At 29.6% G+C, this 17,177-nt stretch overlaps 4 protein-coding genes across 6 annotated transcripts; 2 read left to right on the plus strand and 2 right to left on the minus strand.

The window, feature by feature from the left end:
- Positions 1 to 320: 320 nt before the first annotated feature.
- Cyca (cyclin A) lies at positions 321 to 2,847 on the minus strand. Its single transcript, XM_076393690.1, has 6 exons — positions 2,383 to 2,847; positions 1,693 to 2,166; positions 1,359 to 1,582; positions 1,073 to 1,277; positions 755 to 1,002; positions 321 to 675 (listed from the first exon to the last, which is right to left on the minus strand). Exons 1-6 carry the CDS (start codon positions 2,542 to 2,544, stop codon positions 594 to 596), a joined length of 1,395 nt encoding a protein of 464 aa, XP_076249805.1. The 5' UTR covers positions 2,545 to 2,847; the 3' UTR covers positions 321 to 593.
- A 640-nt stretch (positions 2,848 to 3,487) lies between these two features.
- Positions 3,488 to 9,537, plus strand: LOC143188888 (FMR1-interacting protein NUFIP1). The gene is made up of 6 exons (XM_076393393.1): positions 3,488 to 4,266; positions 4,822 to 5,013; positions 8,044 to 8,342; positions 8,407 to 8,630; positions 8,702 to 8,887; positions 8,992 to 9,537. Exons 1-6 carry the CDS (start codon positions 3,838 to 3,840, stop codon positions 9,360 to 9,362), a joined length of 1,701 nt encoding a protein of 566 aa, XP_076249508.1. The 5' UTR covers positions 3,488 to 3,837; the 3' UTR covers positions 9,363 to 9,537.
- Positions 9,453 to 14,061, minus strand: L(1)g0020 (RNA cytidine acetyltransferase l(1)G0020). Of its 2 annotated transcripts, XM_076393391.1 has the most exons (17): positions 13,920 to 14,061; positions 13,417 to 13,680; positions 13,179 to 13,337; positions 12,867 to 13,103; positions 12,585 to 12,789; positions 12,405 to 12,526; positions 12,200 to 12,336; positions 11,819 to 12,103; positions 11,658 to 11,739; positions 11,468 to 11,584; positions 11,195 to 11,371; positions 10,977 to 11,124; positions 10,766 to 10,910; positions 10,473 to 10,681; positions 10,226 to 10,398; positions 9,904 to 10,152; positions 9,453 to 9,816 (listed from the first exon to the last, which is right to left on the minus strand). In XM_076393391.1, exons 1-17 carry the CDS (start codon positions 14,025 to 14,027, stop codon positions 9,586 to 9,588), a joined length of 3,048 nt encoding a protein of 1,015 aa, XP_076249506.1. In that variant the 5' UTR covers positions 14,028 to 14,061; the 3' UTR covers positions 9,453 to 9,585. The 2 variants fall into 2 exon arrangements, with proteins under 2 accessions (XP_076249506.1, XP_076249507.1); XM_076393392.1 differs by lacking the exon at positions 9,453 to 9,816 and having other exon boundaries at positions 9,999 to 10,139.
- A 375-nt stretch (positions 14,062 to 14,436) lies between these two features.
- Positions 14,437 to 17,050, plus strand: LOC143188889 (adenosine kinase). Of its 2 annotated transcripts, none has more exons than XM_076393394.1 (6): positions 14,437 to 14,814; positions 14,897 to 15,135; positions 15,406 to 15,579; positions 15,656 to 15,926; positions 16,014 to 16,283; positions 16,346 to 17,050. In XM_076393394.1, exons 2-6 carry the CDS (start codon positions 14,936 to 14,938, stop codon positions 16,547 to 16,549), a joined length of 1,119 nt encoding a protein of 372 aa, XP_076249509.1. In that variant the 5' UTR covers positions 14,437 to 14,814; positions 14,897 to 14,935; the 3' UTR covers positions 16,550 to 17,050. The 2 variants fall into 2 exon arrangements, with proteins under 2 accessions (XP_076249509.1, XP_076249510.1); XM_076393395.1 differs by having other exon boundaries at positions 14,437 to 14,708.
- The last annotated feature ends 127 nt before the right edge of the window (positions 17,051 to 17,177 follow it).

A 17,177-nucleotide genomic window follows, 5' to 3' on the forward strand; every position in this document is an offset into this window, starting at 1 on the left:
TTAGATACAGGTCTTTATAAAAACTTCAAAAAAAAGAACAGCATACTTCCAAACGGATTAAAAAGAATATTATAAATAATTGTACACAAACATTGGAATATTTCCATCATAATAATATGTATCTTGTAGTACAATATCAATAATAAATATAGTTATTATTCTTACATTTTCTATTATTATGACAGATCACTGGCAACAAATTTTAGTATCATGTACGTAGAGCAAATGTTCTGTTAACAATCGTCTAAAAAATACGTATAAAAATACAATTCCTAAATAACATAATTTAGAGCTCCATGCGTTAATATAATGACGGAGCTCTAAAAACAGTTATTAAAAATTTACCTACAACCTATAATATGTATAGGTGATGGTGAAATATGAAAAGTAAAGTCAATATGTTTCGTCAGGCAAACGATATTGACTAAACATGCTAATAATAACTCATTCATTTCATTTGTGAAACAATAGGTCAGTCTTGCCCTAATCCCCTCCTTGTCTTTTAAAGCTTGGGATTTATAACGGGAGGTTCGTTATCTCCAAATGTATTCAATTTATAGACAGTTCTCTGTTTGCTTCATGTCTGTTGTATATTAGGCAATTTCTTCTTCGTCTTCGGAGGTCAATGTTACATGATCGATGCGTCGTGGTAACAACAACGCTACATGTCCATATCTGTGGAAAAATATATTTGTTAGATGCGACGGTATTATGTGATATATTAATTCAAATATTAGACCTATAGAAAACTTACTTGCTGCTTTTATATTTTTCTTGTATAGCTTGTTGTTGAATATTTAATGCATAGCAGAAGGTCTTATTCAGACAAATAATGCAATCTTTAAGATCTTTCAGGCTGTATCCTGATGATAGTTCCAACTCGTGTGGCCACATCTCGTCCAATAATGTATGCCGTGCAAGTGCTATTGCAGATGCAGCTAAATGACTAGGCAAGAACTGTAGATATGGATCTCCTTCAAGCATTGACAATTCACACAAATACTGCAACATTTTTTATAAAGATCAAAATTCTGCATTATAATATAATAAAAATAAAAATTGATATACTTACCATTGCCAAAAATTTAATTTTTTCTGAAAGATTATTACTAATACAATATTCCATAAGGAAAGTAAGTGGTGTTGGTACAGTTAAATCAAAAGATAGAACTCTTAAAATTAAATGTTCCATGCGTAATACTTGCTTCTTTGTGTATGTATCATCTGTGATATATACAAATTCTCCTACATCTGGTGGATAAATTTCTTCATATTTTCTACAAAAATGAATGTAACTTTTACTATAGTGTCATAAATGAAAGAAATGTAAATTGAAGAAATATAAATGTAAAGCTTACGCAGCAATAAACATAGCAGCTGTGCCAACAAGTTGTAATTTTGCTCTTACAACACTCATGTATGACAGGAAACGATCTATATAAGAAACAGCTAAATATAATGTTTCTGTTTGTAACCGATATTCTTCGGCTACTTCAACAAGCCAATCTACTAATATTGATCTCATTGAATATGTTATATCAGGCTGCTTTTTCATATACCCTGGTTTTGGTCTGTGCTGTGTCTGTAAAGAAATTTCTATTAAAGCAGTATATCTATATAAATTTATTGTGTAAGGAAAACAATAAATAGTTTTCTATGAAATTCCATTACAAACAAATGACAAGCACATACCTCTGCTGTACGCAAATAACTGTATATATCAGCCCTATACTCATCCACATCGAAAAAGTTCATCCTCATTTCTTTAACAGACTCTCGCCTTTTCTGAAGCTCTTTTTTTGAGGAAGATGAATAAGGAACAGATTTTTCCAAAGACATTGGGCTACCGTGCGAAAAAATGGCTTCATTTTGCGTTTTCTTATTTATATCTTGAACAGTGTTGCAAAATGCTGGTAGATTTGAAACATTTATAGGATTCACTTCTAACCACGGCTTCTCTCTTTCAGATTTAACATCTTGCTGTTCTTTTATATCTTTTTTCTCTCTTGTATCTCTAAGTGCAACAGAAGTTTCTTCTTCCAGCTTATCTTCATAAATTTTAAACAGCACTTCTTCCTTCTTTTCCTCATAGATTTTGAAAGATTCAAATTGCGTAGGTATAACTGCTTTAGTTTTTGGATACTTTTCATCTTGTTTATAAATTTCCTGTGCAAAAGAGGAGCATAACAACTAATATTATTTCAATTGAACATCAAAGAAATTCTTTCAATTTTCTTTTAAAGAAATTTTGCGAATTAGGCAATGTTTAAAGATCTTTTCCAAGAACTAGTCGTCTACGGTGTATTTTAAATCAATAAAATTAAGAAATGTTTTGATTAAAGAAAAAAACGCGGGATGAAAAGCAAAAAAAGGTATACGTACTGTTTTCGGATTACGGTTGCAATTGTTATGAAGAACTCCTAGGACCGCACGTTTAGTTTGTTGCAATGTTTGAGTTTGAAGGGGCACGCTAATACTTTCTTTGCCGCGACGAACATCGGTGATACGATTTTCTTGATCCTCGTGTACTCGAATCGTGGCCATTATTTGGGTTTGAATTTTCTGCCAACGTTATGTATATATATAGAAATCCAATGTTCTTTCCTTCCGAGTTATTACTTTTTTTTTCCCTTTAGAGACTACGCATGCCCTCTTCTCCTTACGACGAAATATATTTACCGTCTGTACATGGCAGACAAATTTCGAAGCTCCAGCTCCAAGCAACTCAACAAACTTCAGTTGCCGTTTGATTTCAAACAAACGTAACTTCAACAGCTGGCGGTACGTTAGAAGCGTTGCTTAAATAGACCAATGAGAGAAGCATGTCCTTTATAAATCGCGAGTACACCAATCAGGTAAATGACGTAACAGTTGGATTCTTAAAAGTACCCTTAAATATAGGCAGCTTTTCAACGAAACTAGTCCTTACTTAATAAAAAGACAAATTAGAAGAAGGATTTAAAATTCTACAGAATGAATTGCATAGAAAGTTTGGAAAGGTAAAGACGAATCTTTAGAATACTTGAAAAATATATTTCAATGCATAAACATTTTGAACAAGCCAAAACACATTGTTGTAGCAAAAAATTAATTTATTTAAATATAGTAACAGTTTTAGAATCCTTTTGATTTTGAAAATTGCGCATTTTCGGAGCAAAACGTACTTCTATTAAAATTTTAACAAAATATTGAAATATTAAAAGTATATACAGGGTGGATAAAAATGAACCGAACATTCCGAAATTTTAAGTTTCGATTACGCCATCTATTCTAAAAATGTAATTAATTAAATTTCCTTTTTAAAAAAAAAATATTTTCACATTTACTTTTTTTAAACTTGAATACATAAAAAGTTTTTCCAATTTAAAACGTTCGATTTATTTTTGTCTCCTGTATATATATAAATGGCGTACATATATAATGTCAATGGTGCGATACTAGCGTCTTCCACGGTATGTATTGCGCAGCTTATCCCCGATCCCCGATCACAATTTTTGTTAAGAGTGAGCAACTTCTACAATTTATAGTTTGTGGTGGTTAACATCAAGCTCGTTTCCCGTGAATACTGTGTCGTGCAGGAAGTTCATTCCGACGCGAATTCGTAATGTTTCTACGATATCTACGTCAAGTATTGCTACTACGATTGATATTTCAATAAGAACTTGTTACACTGTAGCCAATAAGTGTAAAATTTGTGCGGACTGCGATATATTTCGTAAATAAACAGTGCGTGAAATTACAACTTTAACCTCGTTCGAAAGGCTTCGCATTTAGCGGTATATCGAACATTAATTAGTTTCGAACGCGAAAGTGGTTTAATAAGGTTCAATCGGAAGCATGAGTCCGCTAAACCGTGGACCCTTACTGGGGCCTAGAGTTCCACCAGTTGGTATACGACCTCCACCACCGCCGAGATTTGGGGGTAGGCTACCACCCCCTGGTTTACCACCAAGAATGCCACCACCACCTATGAGCCCAGTTTTTGGTCCCATGCGGCAAAGACTGCCGCCTCCGCCACGACCGGTTGGAGTAAGTCGACCCAATGGACCGATGCCATTATTTGGCCCAAGAGTCAGGGGGATGGCTCCGATGGTACCACCAATAGGTTTGCGAGGTGCAGGACCTAGAGCACCGTTGATGAGACCATGGGCCAGAAGAGGATTGCCGCCTCAAATTTTGTCACATATGAGACCACGGTTTTCTGTAGGAAATGGTAATGCTAAAGGGAAAGCAATGAATAATGTGAAGAAGGCTAATAAGCTTGAGGTAAGTATTGGAATATATTTTTTTCTATATTTATTTAGAGTTGAGCCTAAGAATGATAAACATTTTTTTTTGAGGGAAATGATTGTACATTGATAAATGCATGAAAATTATGTAAATATGTTTGTTGTTAAATATGTGTATCTTACAAGTGCAGAAATAAGCTTTCCAATGCTTTGTCTGCAAGTGTAACAGCAAATGTTTTGAATTATATGAATTTTCTTTCATTTATGTATGCTTTGTTACATAGTTAAGTAGTGTTGATAAAGTTCATAAATTTTTCTTTTGTATTTAAAAACATGTATCCAGAGAAATTTTTCAAGTAAAATGGCTTTATAAGTGAACATATAACTGATTAGTTATGAATTACGAATGAAATTTTGGATATTATAAATTAAGGAGTCAAAATTAGTTAAAGTTTGTCAGTTGTATTAAAAATTAAAAGTATTATATTATAATTTATGTTTTTAATGGTTTCATGTATGTAAACAAAAATTGAGACTCAATAATTTGAGATTATTACAAATGTTTTGATCAAAAGACATTGTGATTATTCAGGAATTAGAACTAAAGAAACCATGGATGACAGATGAAATTCGTAATGAAATACAAAAGAAAAATAAGCTCTATGCTAAAGCAAAAAAGAATAAAGATGCAAAAGAGTGGGAAGAATTTAAGGATTTACGGAACAAAGTAACAAGGATGATCAGAGATGCTAAAAATGATTATCTTGCAAAACATCCTGAACAGGTATTTTTTTCATTTAACTTATATGTGTTGCACAGTAGAAAATAATGTTTTCATTTTTAAAACTAACAATTTTTTAAATTAGACTGTAAGTTTGGATGTTATAACAGTATAATAAATTACATCTCCATTCTAGTTAAAATGCATTAGTTTTAAAGTATCTAGAAAATGATTTTTAGCATGGAAATGGAAGTGCTAATAAAATGCATATAAAAAATAAAATACAATAATGATGAAACCTTTATGCTGAACAAATTATATAAATTATTTGATACTATGATTAAAAACATAACACCATTTACAGTTTTATACTTTTGTTAATACATACATATAAAGTATTTTGGTACAGTAATATTTAGAATCAGATTTACTTGATTGAAATAAAAGGAGTAGACCACCCTGTACAAATAAGTGAAAAAAGTATTTACTGTTTTTTATGTAATTAATACCTTCTTCTGAAAGTTTCTTATAGTTTTTGCTAATTTTAATATATATAATTAAGGACTGTATTTGGTGTATCCTTTATTATAGGAAAAATAAAACAATTACTATATGTATTTCTTCTTAGCAATATACAGTAAGTATTTTAAAAAAATTAACAATATTATAATATGTTAAGTCTAATTAGTTGTATAAGATTTCATTTATGTTGTTTATGAAATGCTTCTTATACAAAGCTAGGAATCAAAGTTATAAGTTGTATCTATTAAGTAAGTAAGTCATATAAATTAATAACTTTTTTTATAATCTAAATATATGTATATAATTGTATTTATTTATGATAAAAAATTATTTTTAAATTAGTGCAATATGAAAAATATATGCAATATGAAAAAATGAATTTCGGATTAAAAATGAAGTTTTCCTTTTGCTTTGATAAGAAAATCGAGTTATTAACAAAGTTATTGTAATAATACTTACATTGAAAGTGAATGTTGTTTGCACTGCTACATTTAATTGGCACTATAATTAATTTCCCTTTGCTGCAATGATAGTTGACAAATTGCTTTGATTACAGGGTGGTCAAAAAACTGATGATAAGAATACGATTGAATCCGAGGGTGTTCAGAAAACTGAGAATGCAACTGAGCAATCAGAGCAATCAGAACAAACGGAGCTAACAGAGGAGATGCAGCCTTCCAGCGAACAGGCACAGTCTTAAGCTTCAGGCTACTCCTCCTATAAAGAATTGAACAGTTGAAATTACACAAGTATTCTGTTTTCAAACTTCAGAACGATTTGATTCTTTTTTACTTTAACATGCAGTATATTGAAAATACTGTTCATAAAATATCTGTATTATTTGTAACTGCAAAATTTGTATTATCTATTTTCTATCATTTGTAAAATATCATTACTTTGCAATATAAATTCACTCTTAGCATTTATAATGTAAGTGCATGCTGTTAAACTTTTATGACAGAATATTTAGAGAAGTTAGAGTTAAATACTTCAGTAAATATTTCTTTGTTTTGTGTAATACTTATGCAAAAATTAAGCTGCTTTTTTCCTCTATTGATTCGTCAGTACATAAATGTAAAATTTTGTATATTCCTTATCTCACTACTTTCATGATAATCGTATTAAATACTTATAATATCTTTTCATAAATTGTATAAGGTCTGGCCATTAATAGTTCTATCTCATAAAGCTCTATAATTGCTCTTTGGCCAATATACAGTGCTGCAAGCTATAACATTCTTTATTGGAAAATATGTAAAAATAACTCTTTACATAGTTCTTCAAATTATTTATTAATATGTATTCCATTGAACGTAAAAAGGGATTTATTTAATAAATAAGAATTCAGTGATGTTTACATAGCTTGTGGCACTGTATCAAAATAAGGCAATTTTTATAATTATTTGTTATAGCGTATCGTAGTATCGAGTACATTTTATTAATTTCAACAATACATGACTTCCACAAAATGAATTCAGGATCAAATAAATTTGTAATTAAGATGCGTATTGTAAGAATAAATCATATTTCTATAAGTTCTAAATCTGGTGTTCCGAATTACTTTATGAACCACCAAAAGAAGTAATTACATACATACGCCGAATAATCGTTCTGAAATATGAAAATGATCTCGTTCAATTTTCTATATCAATTAATTTTCATATGAAAACTATCTTTCTTGAATTCTTATCTATTACATACACTTTTATACCATAGAATTAAATAAACACATATTAGTTTTAATTAGTACTATACAATAAGTAAATTTAATGAAACCGCATTATTAGATAGATTATTTTGTTTCAAAATAGTTCACAAGATGCAATATTATCTATGCATATTTTTACTCTGTTAATAAGATTTTTTATATTCTCAATTAAATACAATGTTCTAACACTGAAGTGTTTATGCAATTTCTAATATTGCATTCATCATTGTATATAATACATTGCGTTTATTATACAATATTTTTTAAACAATTGTAAAAATTGAATCTACTGCTCATGACCTTTTTTTTAAAAAATAGATGGGAACTCTGTGTTTGTAAGGTTTTCATAAACTTAAAAAATGAATTTCTGAATACCCTGGAAAATGTTTTAAAGTGTCATATTTTTTAAATATTAGCTTTATATAAAAAATTCTGAAAAAATACTTCTATATTAGTTTGAACATTGAGTGTATTATTAACACTACCTGTCAACTTTTTAAATTTTCTTGTAATGATTTTGATTTTGTAAAGGTGAAAATCTTAATTAAAAACAAACTACATTACGTATCTATACCTATAACTATTTAAATTTGGAAATTATTATGTCTGATCTGAATTATTTTATAATGCATATTACTCCTTAAATATTAAGTAAATAATTAATGTATTAAGTAACATCAATAAGAATTATAAAACTTTATAAAATATGAAAAGGAATGAAGATACGAAATAGAAATTTATAGGAATCAATAAATTCTCGAATGTAATCACCTTCAAGTAATGATTGCATGTTAAGAAGTATTTTTACACTGAATTTGAACATGTACGTCATAAGTCAAAATATTTGAAGTAACCATTTTTAGGCACATCTTTATCCAGATGATGAGGAACCGTATGATCAAAGAGATGAAAACTATATCGGCTCAGATGATGATGAATCATATTATTGTGAAATATGTGACAGAGAATTTTCATCAGAGGATGATCTTTCTGAACATAAAAAAGAACATAAACTCTGTGGTATCGATGGATGTACTTTCTCTGCTCATCCATTACTCGTTGAGAAACATATTACTATGCAACATAGTACTGGTTTATATCATAGAATTAAAAATGTATCAACTCCTGAAGATATTGAAAAATGGATAATGGAACGAAAAAAGTAAGCTATTGTAAAAATAATAATTTTTGTATTGTAACAATAACAATTTTTAATAATATTTCAGGAGATATCCTACAAAAACGAATATTGAATTGCGAAAGGCAGAGGAAATGGAAAAAGTACAAAGAGGTGAAGTGATAAAACAGCATCAGGATATCACCAAACGAAGAAGAAAGAAACCCTTAAAATCTCATAATCGAAAACCGCCAACAAACAGACAACCGATAGAAAATAATACTTTAGAAAAGAGGAAAGTATACAGGGGATTGCAAGAATTTCCTGGAACGTGTAAGCATTTAATCATTAGATTATTTATTAATTTTTAAATTATATTTATTATTTAAACACAAATCTTTTAGTAAATTTACAAACAGAACTGGATTCGCAAGAAAAGGATCAATCTGATCAAATTACTGAAAGTGAACTCAAAGGAGCTATTAATTACATTTCTGATGAAGAAGAAGCAGCTATATTGCCAAAATCTGCAGTTGCTATTTTATCTGTACCTAATTTAGTCGCAAATTATGAAAGTGGTTCTGAAGGAAGTAAGTATAAATACTTTTTACTAATTTATAACAATTTTTTCTTATAAATAATTTATATTACATGTATTATGTTATCTTCTATATATCCAAAATGTTATTTATAGGCGATGCTCCGGAAGAGGTACCAATTAAAAAGATAAAAATAGAAATAGAAGAAATTGACTTAACGGAACAAGTAATAAAGAACAATAAAGTGACTAACACTACACAATCAGATATCAATGCACAAGAATGTTCTAATATACGATCTCCAGCAATTTCAGCTTCTATTGCTAAAAATCCTAATTGCAAAAATAAATCACGAATTAAATTAGAAGAACCAAAAGACAGAAGGCGCAATGCGACTACAAATAATAAACATTCGTATAAATCGCAATTATTGCAAAGATTATTAGCACGATCTATACAACATGAACGTAATTTGATTTGTCAGTGTGTAAAATATATAGTGGACAATAACTTTTTTGATCAATGATAGTTAAATTATATAGATGTTTTGTTATTCATTGCAAAATAAATGTAAATATTTTGATACTTAAACAATGCTAATTTAAGGAAAGAAACAAGACATTGTTTAAACTACCTCACTTTTATACTATTTCTTCGTATAAAGTACAAAAATAAACACTTCAAGATGTAATTACACATTATTCATTTATTCTTTTTTTATTGTCCATATCTAAAAATGTTTACATCGATCACGTTTTAAAAGAATTTTTTTTCCTCTTTTTGGACTGTTTCTTTTGAGGTTCTAACGCATTGTCATCTTCTGATATTCTTTTTTCACTAGTTTTTATAGATATAAGATTTTTACTTTTTTTCCCAGTGAGTGCATCATTCCACTCAGTCTCCGAACCTTTGATAGCATACTGTTCTAAATTTTCTCTTTTCAGTTTCTCTAATTCGGCTTTTTGTTTCGCTTTCAGTTCCTAAACAAATTACATTAAATCATTAGAATCAAAATTTCCGTGTTATATGCAATTCTATTCACGATACAATTGAAAAGATTACTATACCTTAGCTGCAGTTTCAAGTTCATCATGTAAACTTTGTCCATTCACAGGATTAAGCTGTATATTGTCGTTATTTGATTCTTTTTTCATTATAGTAGTCTCAATATAGTTCTCTGCAATTCCATTAAGATATTGCATAGATTTACGTATAGTACGATTGAATAAAGCAAGTAATTGGGAAGCTGGTAAGTCCAATTCTTCTGCCAGTTTATCAACAGTTTTGTGTTGTAAACCTAAACCTAATAAAATGGCCTAAAAGTGAAGTTGATATGAGTATAATTACAAAAAAAAATATTAACTACGCTAAAACCATAGACTATCTTACTGATTGTACTGCTGATAAATGAGTTTCACCCATCATATTAAAAAAATATAATCGCGCTAATGACGGCAATAAATCCATTATTAGGTGATAGTCTGCCATATTATTACTATACATAGCTAAACGTTTCAGATCATAAGATGTAAAATATACATCCAACGAATCTTTCGTCAGTGCTAAAAACAATATAATAATTTTATTAAGTAGTCTGTGATGTTGGCAAGAAATATATTATGTAAATTATACTAACTAATAACTTCTCGTGGAATTGCTTTATTGACTAATATACCCAAAGCCAATGAAGTTCGATACGAATTAAATGAGAAAGAGAGTAAGGATACGAATCGTCGTCGAAAATCATTCCAATATGCTCGGAGCCACCTCACATCTTCCTGTTCTGAATTTATTTTGTATAACATTATACACGAATGTTCACCCGTTATATCATTTGCGGTTTGCCTAAAACAAAAAAGAAAAAAGAACATTAAGAAAACAATACTGTTTGTGCAACAACCATTGATAATTATTAGTAACAATACGAACCTCAAATATACAGGCACGAAACCACCTCGTTTCCAAAATTTTAGAAGTTGTTCAGTGATACCAAATGATACACCAATATAATCTAAACTTTCTGGGCATCTTTCGCTTAATTTCAAAAGCAGTGGTGGAAGAGATGCACGAGGTTCTACGAATATGTCAATATGATATTTATGTTACAATGTTTAATGTATAATACGATAAAAGCAATTACCAATTCTTTCTTCAAGTAAATTTACTTCTTCGTCTTCAACTTTTGATATTTCTGTTAGCGGTGCTTCTTGCAGCGTTTCATTGATGTTAAATATTTTCATTTCGTAATATTGTTTCAATAATTCTAATGCTCGACTACCGTATCCCATCTGCAATGGAAATACTTAATAAGCATAAATAGTTACCTTTCATGATAACAATAGAAATATATATACTTACTCCATGATAATCAGGATGCGTCGCAATACGAACAATGCGTGCGCCTGCTAACGCAGGAAAGTCTTCATCTTGATACTGTTGCGCGATGGTCCATGGTATGAGATCGCCAGCTGCCCGGCGTCCTCGTCCAAGTCCATTACTTATAGTATTCTTACTCACTTCACCTTCTAAGCAAATCTATATGTTATAAAAGTATTAGAAGTGCAAAGAGTGCTTATGGTATTTAGATTTGCGCAGTCCATTATATTTTATAGCTATATTTTGTATGCTTACTTGAATGACGACTAATATTTCGGGCAGTGTTTTCTTGTTTGAATTCACTGGGCCCAAAAGACAGAACAAATGATGCGCTGGTGCATCGGACATCATTTGTAAATCATTTGGGCTGTTCTGAGAAATGTTTAGAATTTAGTATTAATTCTATTTCTTTTAATTTTACAGAAATGTATATACGAGTATCTACCTTGTAATGTGATGCAACATATAATGCCACTAGTCTTTGTAAAAATAACTCGGATGCTTTATGATAAGAGAATAACGTATCTCTGTAAGTAAAAAAGTAATATACTGTGATAATATAAAAAGCATTATTTTTCATAGGTTTTGTACAAATAAATTATATACCGATTTATATAATATAACTGACACACGTCAGGAGGAGGGCATCCAGATAATACTGGAGTATTTGTTGTTGCATTTAAACACAACAGGTCACAGAGCCATTGCTCAATAGAATCTCCTGGTTTATATCGAATAGATTCTTCAAGAGTAAGTTCATGTAACTGTCTTCCAATAACAGTTTTCTCGTTTTGCTGCTTATCCGATTTTTCATGACTATTTGAACCAACAGTCTGACTTCTTAATTGTTGTAATAGTTTCAGTGATAAAGATCTACCAGTGCCTTCATATCTATTAAAAAACGACATATATTATATACATATATAAAAATTAGTAGTTTATATATTAATTATTTAAAGGAATTGGAATTCAAAATCTTATATTTACCCATTTATGGTGGATGCAAGGAATATTAAATAAGGACCTAGCATCGCTTTCACATAAGGCAAGGGTATTGCAGCAGCTTCATCAATTACAAGTAATTCAGCTTGACTTAATTTGTGTGCATCAGTAGGATGAATATACTAAAAAATATAATTTTTTATTTCATGCTTCTATACAAATAATTGAATGAATTTTAAAGGAATCATACTTGAATTGTCTGCCTGTGATCTCGGAAAACATTCACGCGTACAGTAGCTTTATTAAATTCAGGATTAGTAGATTGTACTAAACCATAATCAAGATGTTCCTGATATCCTAGTGCATCAAAACCTGAAAATAATGCAAGATTGGAATACATGGGAACATCATATGTTGTCATCTAATTTACCTTTAAAAACAAAGTCAAACAGAGTATTTAAATTCTCCGGACTTGGACTAGAAATATAAATATTTGAATAACCAAATGTTATAGCACCAGCTACAGCTAAACCTAAAGCTGCAGATTTTCCACGACCTCTAGCAGCAGTCAAAGAAACGGTAGATCTTAATGTTTTCTCTGATATGCATTCAATGAATTTAAGAAGTGCTTTTGCCTGAAAATAATATTTTAATTATATTTCGTATATTACAATTGCAAAATTATTAAAATTGTGTATTTTTTGTAACAAACCTGATCAATTGTCTTGCAACAATTAATAAGGGATGAAATAGGTTGAGTATCTTGCAAACTCTCTTTTAATGTATCTAATTCTGATTGTTCTTCAGAAGAAGTTAATTTTTGTACAGGTTCAATTTTTAAATTATGAGATGATAAGGGTAAAACATTTAATTGATCATCAACAACTAAGCATCTCTTACAAGATGCAAGAGATAATAAAAATCTTTCATTGAACCGGCCAACAATATCCTAAAATCAAATTAATTTTATAATAAATTTTAAAATACTATTTTTTAGTGAACAAATTAAAAATGAATAACATACTTGATGTGCCTCTGTGCGGAATCTTTGATGAACATCCATATTCATGGCATATAATTGTTTTAGTGAATTGACAGATTGCAAGAGAAACACAATAATACCTCCTCCCTCAACAGTCTCAATAGTACGTGCCAATAAATTAGGTGTAATTGCCTCGAAATCCTGAAAAAATTAATTCTGTATTAAAGTACATATCTCACACAAGAGACATTTTACAAAATATGAAGAAAATATGTCTTACTTGTAAAATACACATGCCATATGTGTTTCCTAATATTTTATGGGTTTCATGATAATAACAATAACGTATATTAGTAGAAACAACAAATAATTCAAATGGATCATCTTCATTGACATCTAACTTCCCTGATTTAACTTTCTTCTGTAAGGATTTCATTCGCTTCTTTCTGTGACTGCTAAATCCTAATTCCTTTTTATAACACCAAAGCACTGAAGGTCTTGTTCTTATAACAGTCTTAGATAGCATATGATGAAGCAGAACGACCTAACAAAAGAGTATTTCCTTTAAATTTGTTAAAATATAGCAGGTTCTAAATATGTACACAAGCCAAAGATGTGTAGGTACCCAAACCAAATATCTGAATATTATAAACTTTTGGGATTCTGACCTAACACAAACCCTTACTGTCAGGTACCCGCAAACTTCCAAAACCATCCTGGTTCATATTCGGGTTAAAATGTTAAAAAATGTTAAGATAGTTGTAATTTCATTTGTCTATTTACCTGATCCCGTGCTTTCTCTCCAATAACGATGAACATTGTTCTGTGGCCTGTGGTAACACCATTTTCGATTAAGGTGCGAATACGGTTGTCTATTTTCCTTCGAACCATTTTCTGAACAAAACTCCTTTTTGTCTAACCTAACTTTCAAAACATGTGTTAACTAACAACATGCGCATCGATGCACGTTTCTCCCCTCCTGTTCATATAACCTTAAAGCACCTTTACAATATACGACAGGTGGTACTCTATACACAATTTTCATTAAAAATATTTTTTTATCAGAATAAAAACAATGAATTAATCACTGAGATTATGACAATTTACGTAACGATATGATATCATTACAGTAGAATTCTGCACAAATTACTGAACAGGTGAAACTGAGAAAAAAGTAAATATTTAATTGATTAATATTGAAAACAGTATAGTATATGTAGGCATATAACTTCATGTATATGGATTCTTGTGTTTTATATTATTGTATCGAAAGAGGGGCATTTTAAAAAGTTCTGTAATTCATCTGTCATTATTTATTTTTCTTATTCGATGTTAGCAAAAAATATAAAAAGAGTAATTGTAACATGATCTAATTTCAAGGCGTAACCTTGACACCGGCCTGTAAAGAATGAAAGTGTGTAAGATATACATATTGATTTTTTCTCACAGTTATATGCTTTGTGAAAATATAAAATAAAAATGAATTTCACAAAATAATTCTGCACAAAATTATACAAAAAATGATGTGAATACAAAGAAACATCAATAGTGCTTATTTTTAAGTGATAAATAGTAAGCAGATTTTTAAGTGACAAGTAATGTAATTACCTGTGACACTTCTTATTTTTCATAAATGTTATATTTACTCTTTGATTCTACTGTTTTCCTTGCTTGTAAGGTATAACATTATGCATATTATATGTGTATACTATACCATGACATAATTGAAGTTTAAGTAATTATTAAATATTTTTTTTTAGAAATATAGACTATTTGATTGATGAAGATTTAAAATAAAAATGGTTGAAAGAATACCACTAAGAATTGCTCTCTTAAGGCTAAAAAACCCATCAATTGTAGCTTTTGGCAATCCGTTATTGGACGTTTATGTATTTATGAAGAACAAAGATTTTCTAAAAAAATATAATTTGATAGAGGATGGAGAAATGGAACTTCCTAGCGAAAAAATGCAGGAAATTCTGGCTAATTTACCACTAGAGTTAATAAGTATATTTGTTAATATTTGTTTTATGTTTACACTGTACATATTTTATACAGGTATTTATATTTTCATAGTTTTGTTGCTTTAAAATTTTTCTAATGCAGTAATTTTAAACAGTGTTGTATAAAAAATAAACAGTGTAAATATTGTTTACCTTAACTTCTTATTAGTTATATTTTTCATTAATATTCATTTGGTATTTTACATAATATGAATCCATTTAATATATGAAGAACATGAACATTATTAATCTTGCATATTAAATAGTGTGGAACAAAAGATTAGTCCTGGTGGATCAGCACAAAATTCAATGAGAATTTTACAATGGCTCTTTGATGATACATTTAAACATCAATGTAGTATTTATTGTGGAGGTCTTGGAAATGATTTAAGAGGAGCAATGTTGGAGAATTTAGTTCGATCAGCAGGTGTGGATGCCAGGTTTGCAAATATTTGAAATTTTTTACTCTAATTTTATTTTTTACAATATATATTAACGAATAAATGATTTTTTCAGATATGCAGTCCATCCAACTCTACCTACTGGTGAATGCATAGCATTAGTAAATGAATCATCTCGTTGCCTTGTTGCAAACATAGGTGCTGCTGCTGTATACACCTTAGATGATCTTAAAAAGTCTAATTTGTCATTGGACACAATAAAAATAATTTACATTGAAGGATTTTTCATAACTCACAGTTTTCCTGTTGCAAAAGAGCTTGTCAAACAAGCAGAAGAAAGAAATATAATTATAGTTTTCAATCTCAATGGATTATACATATTTAAAGTACATAAACATTTAGAATACTTTACTTATCTCTTCTAGTTCATTAACACATTTTGCATTAATAGCACTTCCATTTAACTTTTACAGGATCACTATGCAGCAATTTGTGAAATGGTTGGACATGCTAAAATCGTATTTGGTAATAGGAGAGAAATGGAAGCATTGGCTCAGTCATTAAATATTAAATACGATGACGTTATTGATATACCATTCCTTCTAAATAGTTTAAAAAGAATTACAGTTAATGCTTATTCTATAACTCATGTAGATTGGTTGCGCCATGGTGGAATATTTGTAATGACTCAAGGTGGATCTGCTCCAGCAATTACTGTTTGGGGAAAAGGTCAATCTGTTCAGGTAAATCAAATAAGTATAGTAAATTAAAGAGTGAAGTAAAAGCTACATTGTATTTCATGTAGGTAGAACCATTTAAACCAGAGGCTCCAATAATAGACACAACAGGTGCTGGAGATGCTTTGGTAGCTGGTTTTCTAGCTGGTGTTTTAGCACAATGGGAACCACAAGATTGCTTAGAGTATGGTTGTAAAGTGGCGTCTTACATGGTAACTAGACTTGGAGTTTCGTTACCAACCGATGTGCCGCCAGATTTATTAAGATATTGAGAATAATTCAATATTTAAAGAATAGTTTCTTGTTACCTGATGCTTATTTACCTGATGTAAAATTTTATGAGTAATTTCTATTCAGAGTTTTATTAGAAAAGAGGCAATGTGATAATGATGTTTACGTCTCCGTTTGTATATGTACATGTCTATATTAGAGATTTATAAGCTCAATTATTATGTAACTGTTATGGAGGCAAATTCTTAATTTATGTACTGTGTTATGTCAATGTTAGATGTCTGAAATCTAAAAAATAATTATTGTATTTTTGTGACAAAGGTAATAATATATATTTATAGAATAGAATTTCTATTAATCATGCATAACCAAATATATGCCAAATGTTGCAATAGAATCATAGTATCGAATGAATTAAAAAATTATGGAAGTATAATATATTTTAATGAAATAACAGAAACATGAAATTTTTAATTTTGTTTCAATGTGTATAGAAATATGTATATTGTTGTATGTGCAAGTGGATTGAATTTTATTGTAAAGAATGAATATGAGAAATATTATATATGTGTATAAATATACTTTCGTGATATAAAAACTTATTGTACAAATTATAAGTATTTTCATAAATGAAACTCTATTGAAAAATATATTTTGATTTTTATTTAT

Source organism: Calliopsis andreniformis, chromosome 3, assembly GCF_051401765.1.
Source record: "Calliopsis andreniformis isolate RMS-2024a chromosome 3, iyCalAndr_principal, whole genome shotgun sequence".
NCBI classification, from domain to species: Eukaryota; Metazoa; Arthropoda; class Insecta; order Hymenoptera; family Andrenidae; genus Calliopsis; species Calliopsis andreniformis.

What these genes read in the sequence shown, in the direction of transcription:
- Cyca (XM_076393690.1), bottom strand. Translation starts at nt 2,544, where the DNA reads ATGGCCACGATTCGAGTACACGAGGATCAAGAAAATCGTATCACCGAT. An exon ending in GCAACCGTAATCCGAAAACA is followed by an intron (nt 2,167 to 2,382) that starts GTACGTATACCT and finishes TCTTTTGCACAG; the next exon opens with GAAATTTATAAACAAGATGA. An exon ending in GTTATTTGCGTACAGCAGAG is followed by an intron (nt 1,583 to 1,692) that starts GTATGTGCTTGT and finishes ATTTCTTTACAG; the next exon opens with ACACAGCACAGACCAAAACC.
- LOC143188888 (XM_076393393.1), top strand. Translation starts at nt 3,838, where the DNA reads ATGAGTCCGCTAAACCGTGGACCCTTACTGGGGCCTAGAGTTCCACCA. An exon ending in TTGCAAAACATCCTGAACAG is followed by an intron (nt 5,014 to 8,043) that starts GTATTTTTTTCA and finishes AACCATTTTTAG; the next exon opens with GCACATCTTTATCCAGATGA. An exon ending in TGGATAATGGAACGAAAAAA is followed by an intron (nt 8,343 to 8,406) that starts GTAAGCTATTGT and finishes ATAATATTTCAG; the next exon opens with GAGATATCCTACAAAAACGA.
- LOC143188889 (XM_076393394.1), top strand. Translation starts at nt 14,936, where the DNA reads ATGGTTGAAAGAATACCACTAAGAATTGCTCTCTTAAGGCTAAAAAAC. An exon ending in CTGGCTAATTTACCACTAGA is followed by an intron (nt 15,136 to 15,405) that starts GTTAATAAGTAT and finishes CATATTAAATAG; the next exon opens with TGTGGAACAAAAGATTAGTC. An exon ending in TCAGCAGGTGTGGATGCCAG is followed by an intron (nt 15,580 to 15,655) that starts GTTTGCAAATAT and finishes TGATTTTTTCAG; the next exon opens with ATATGCAGTCCATCCAACTC.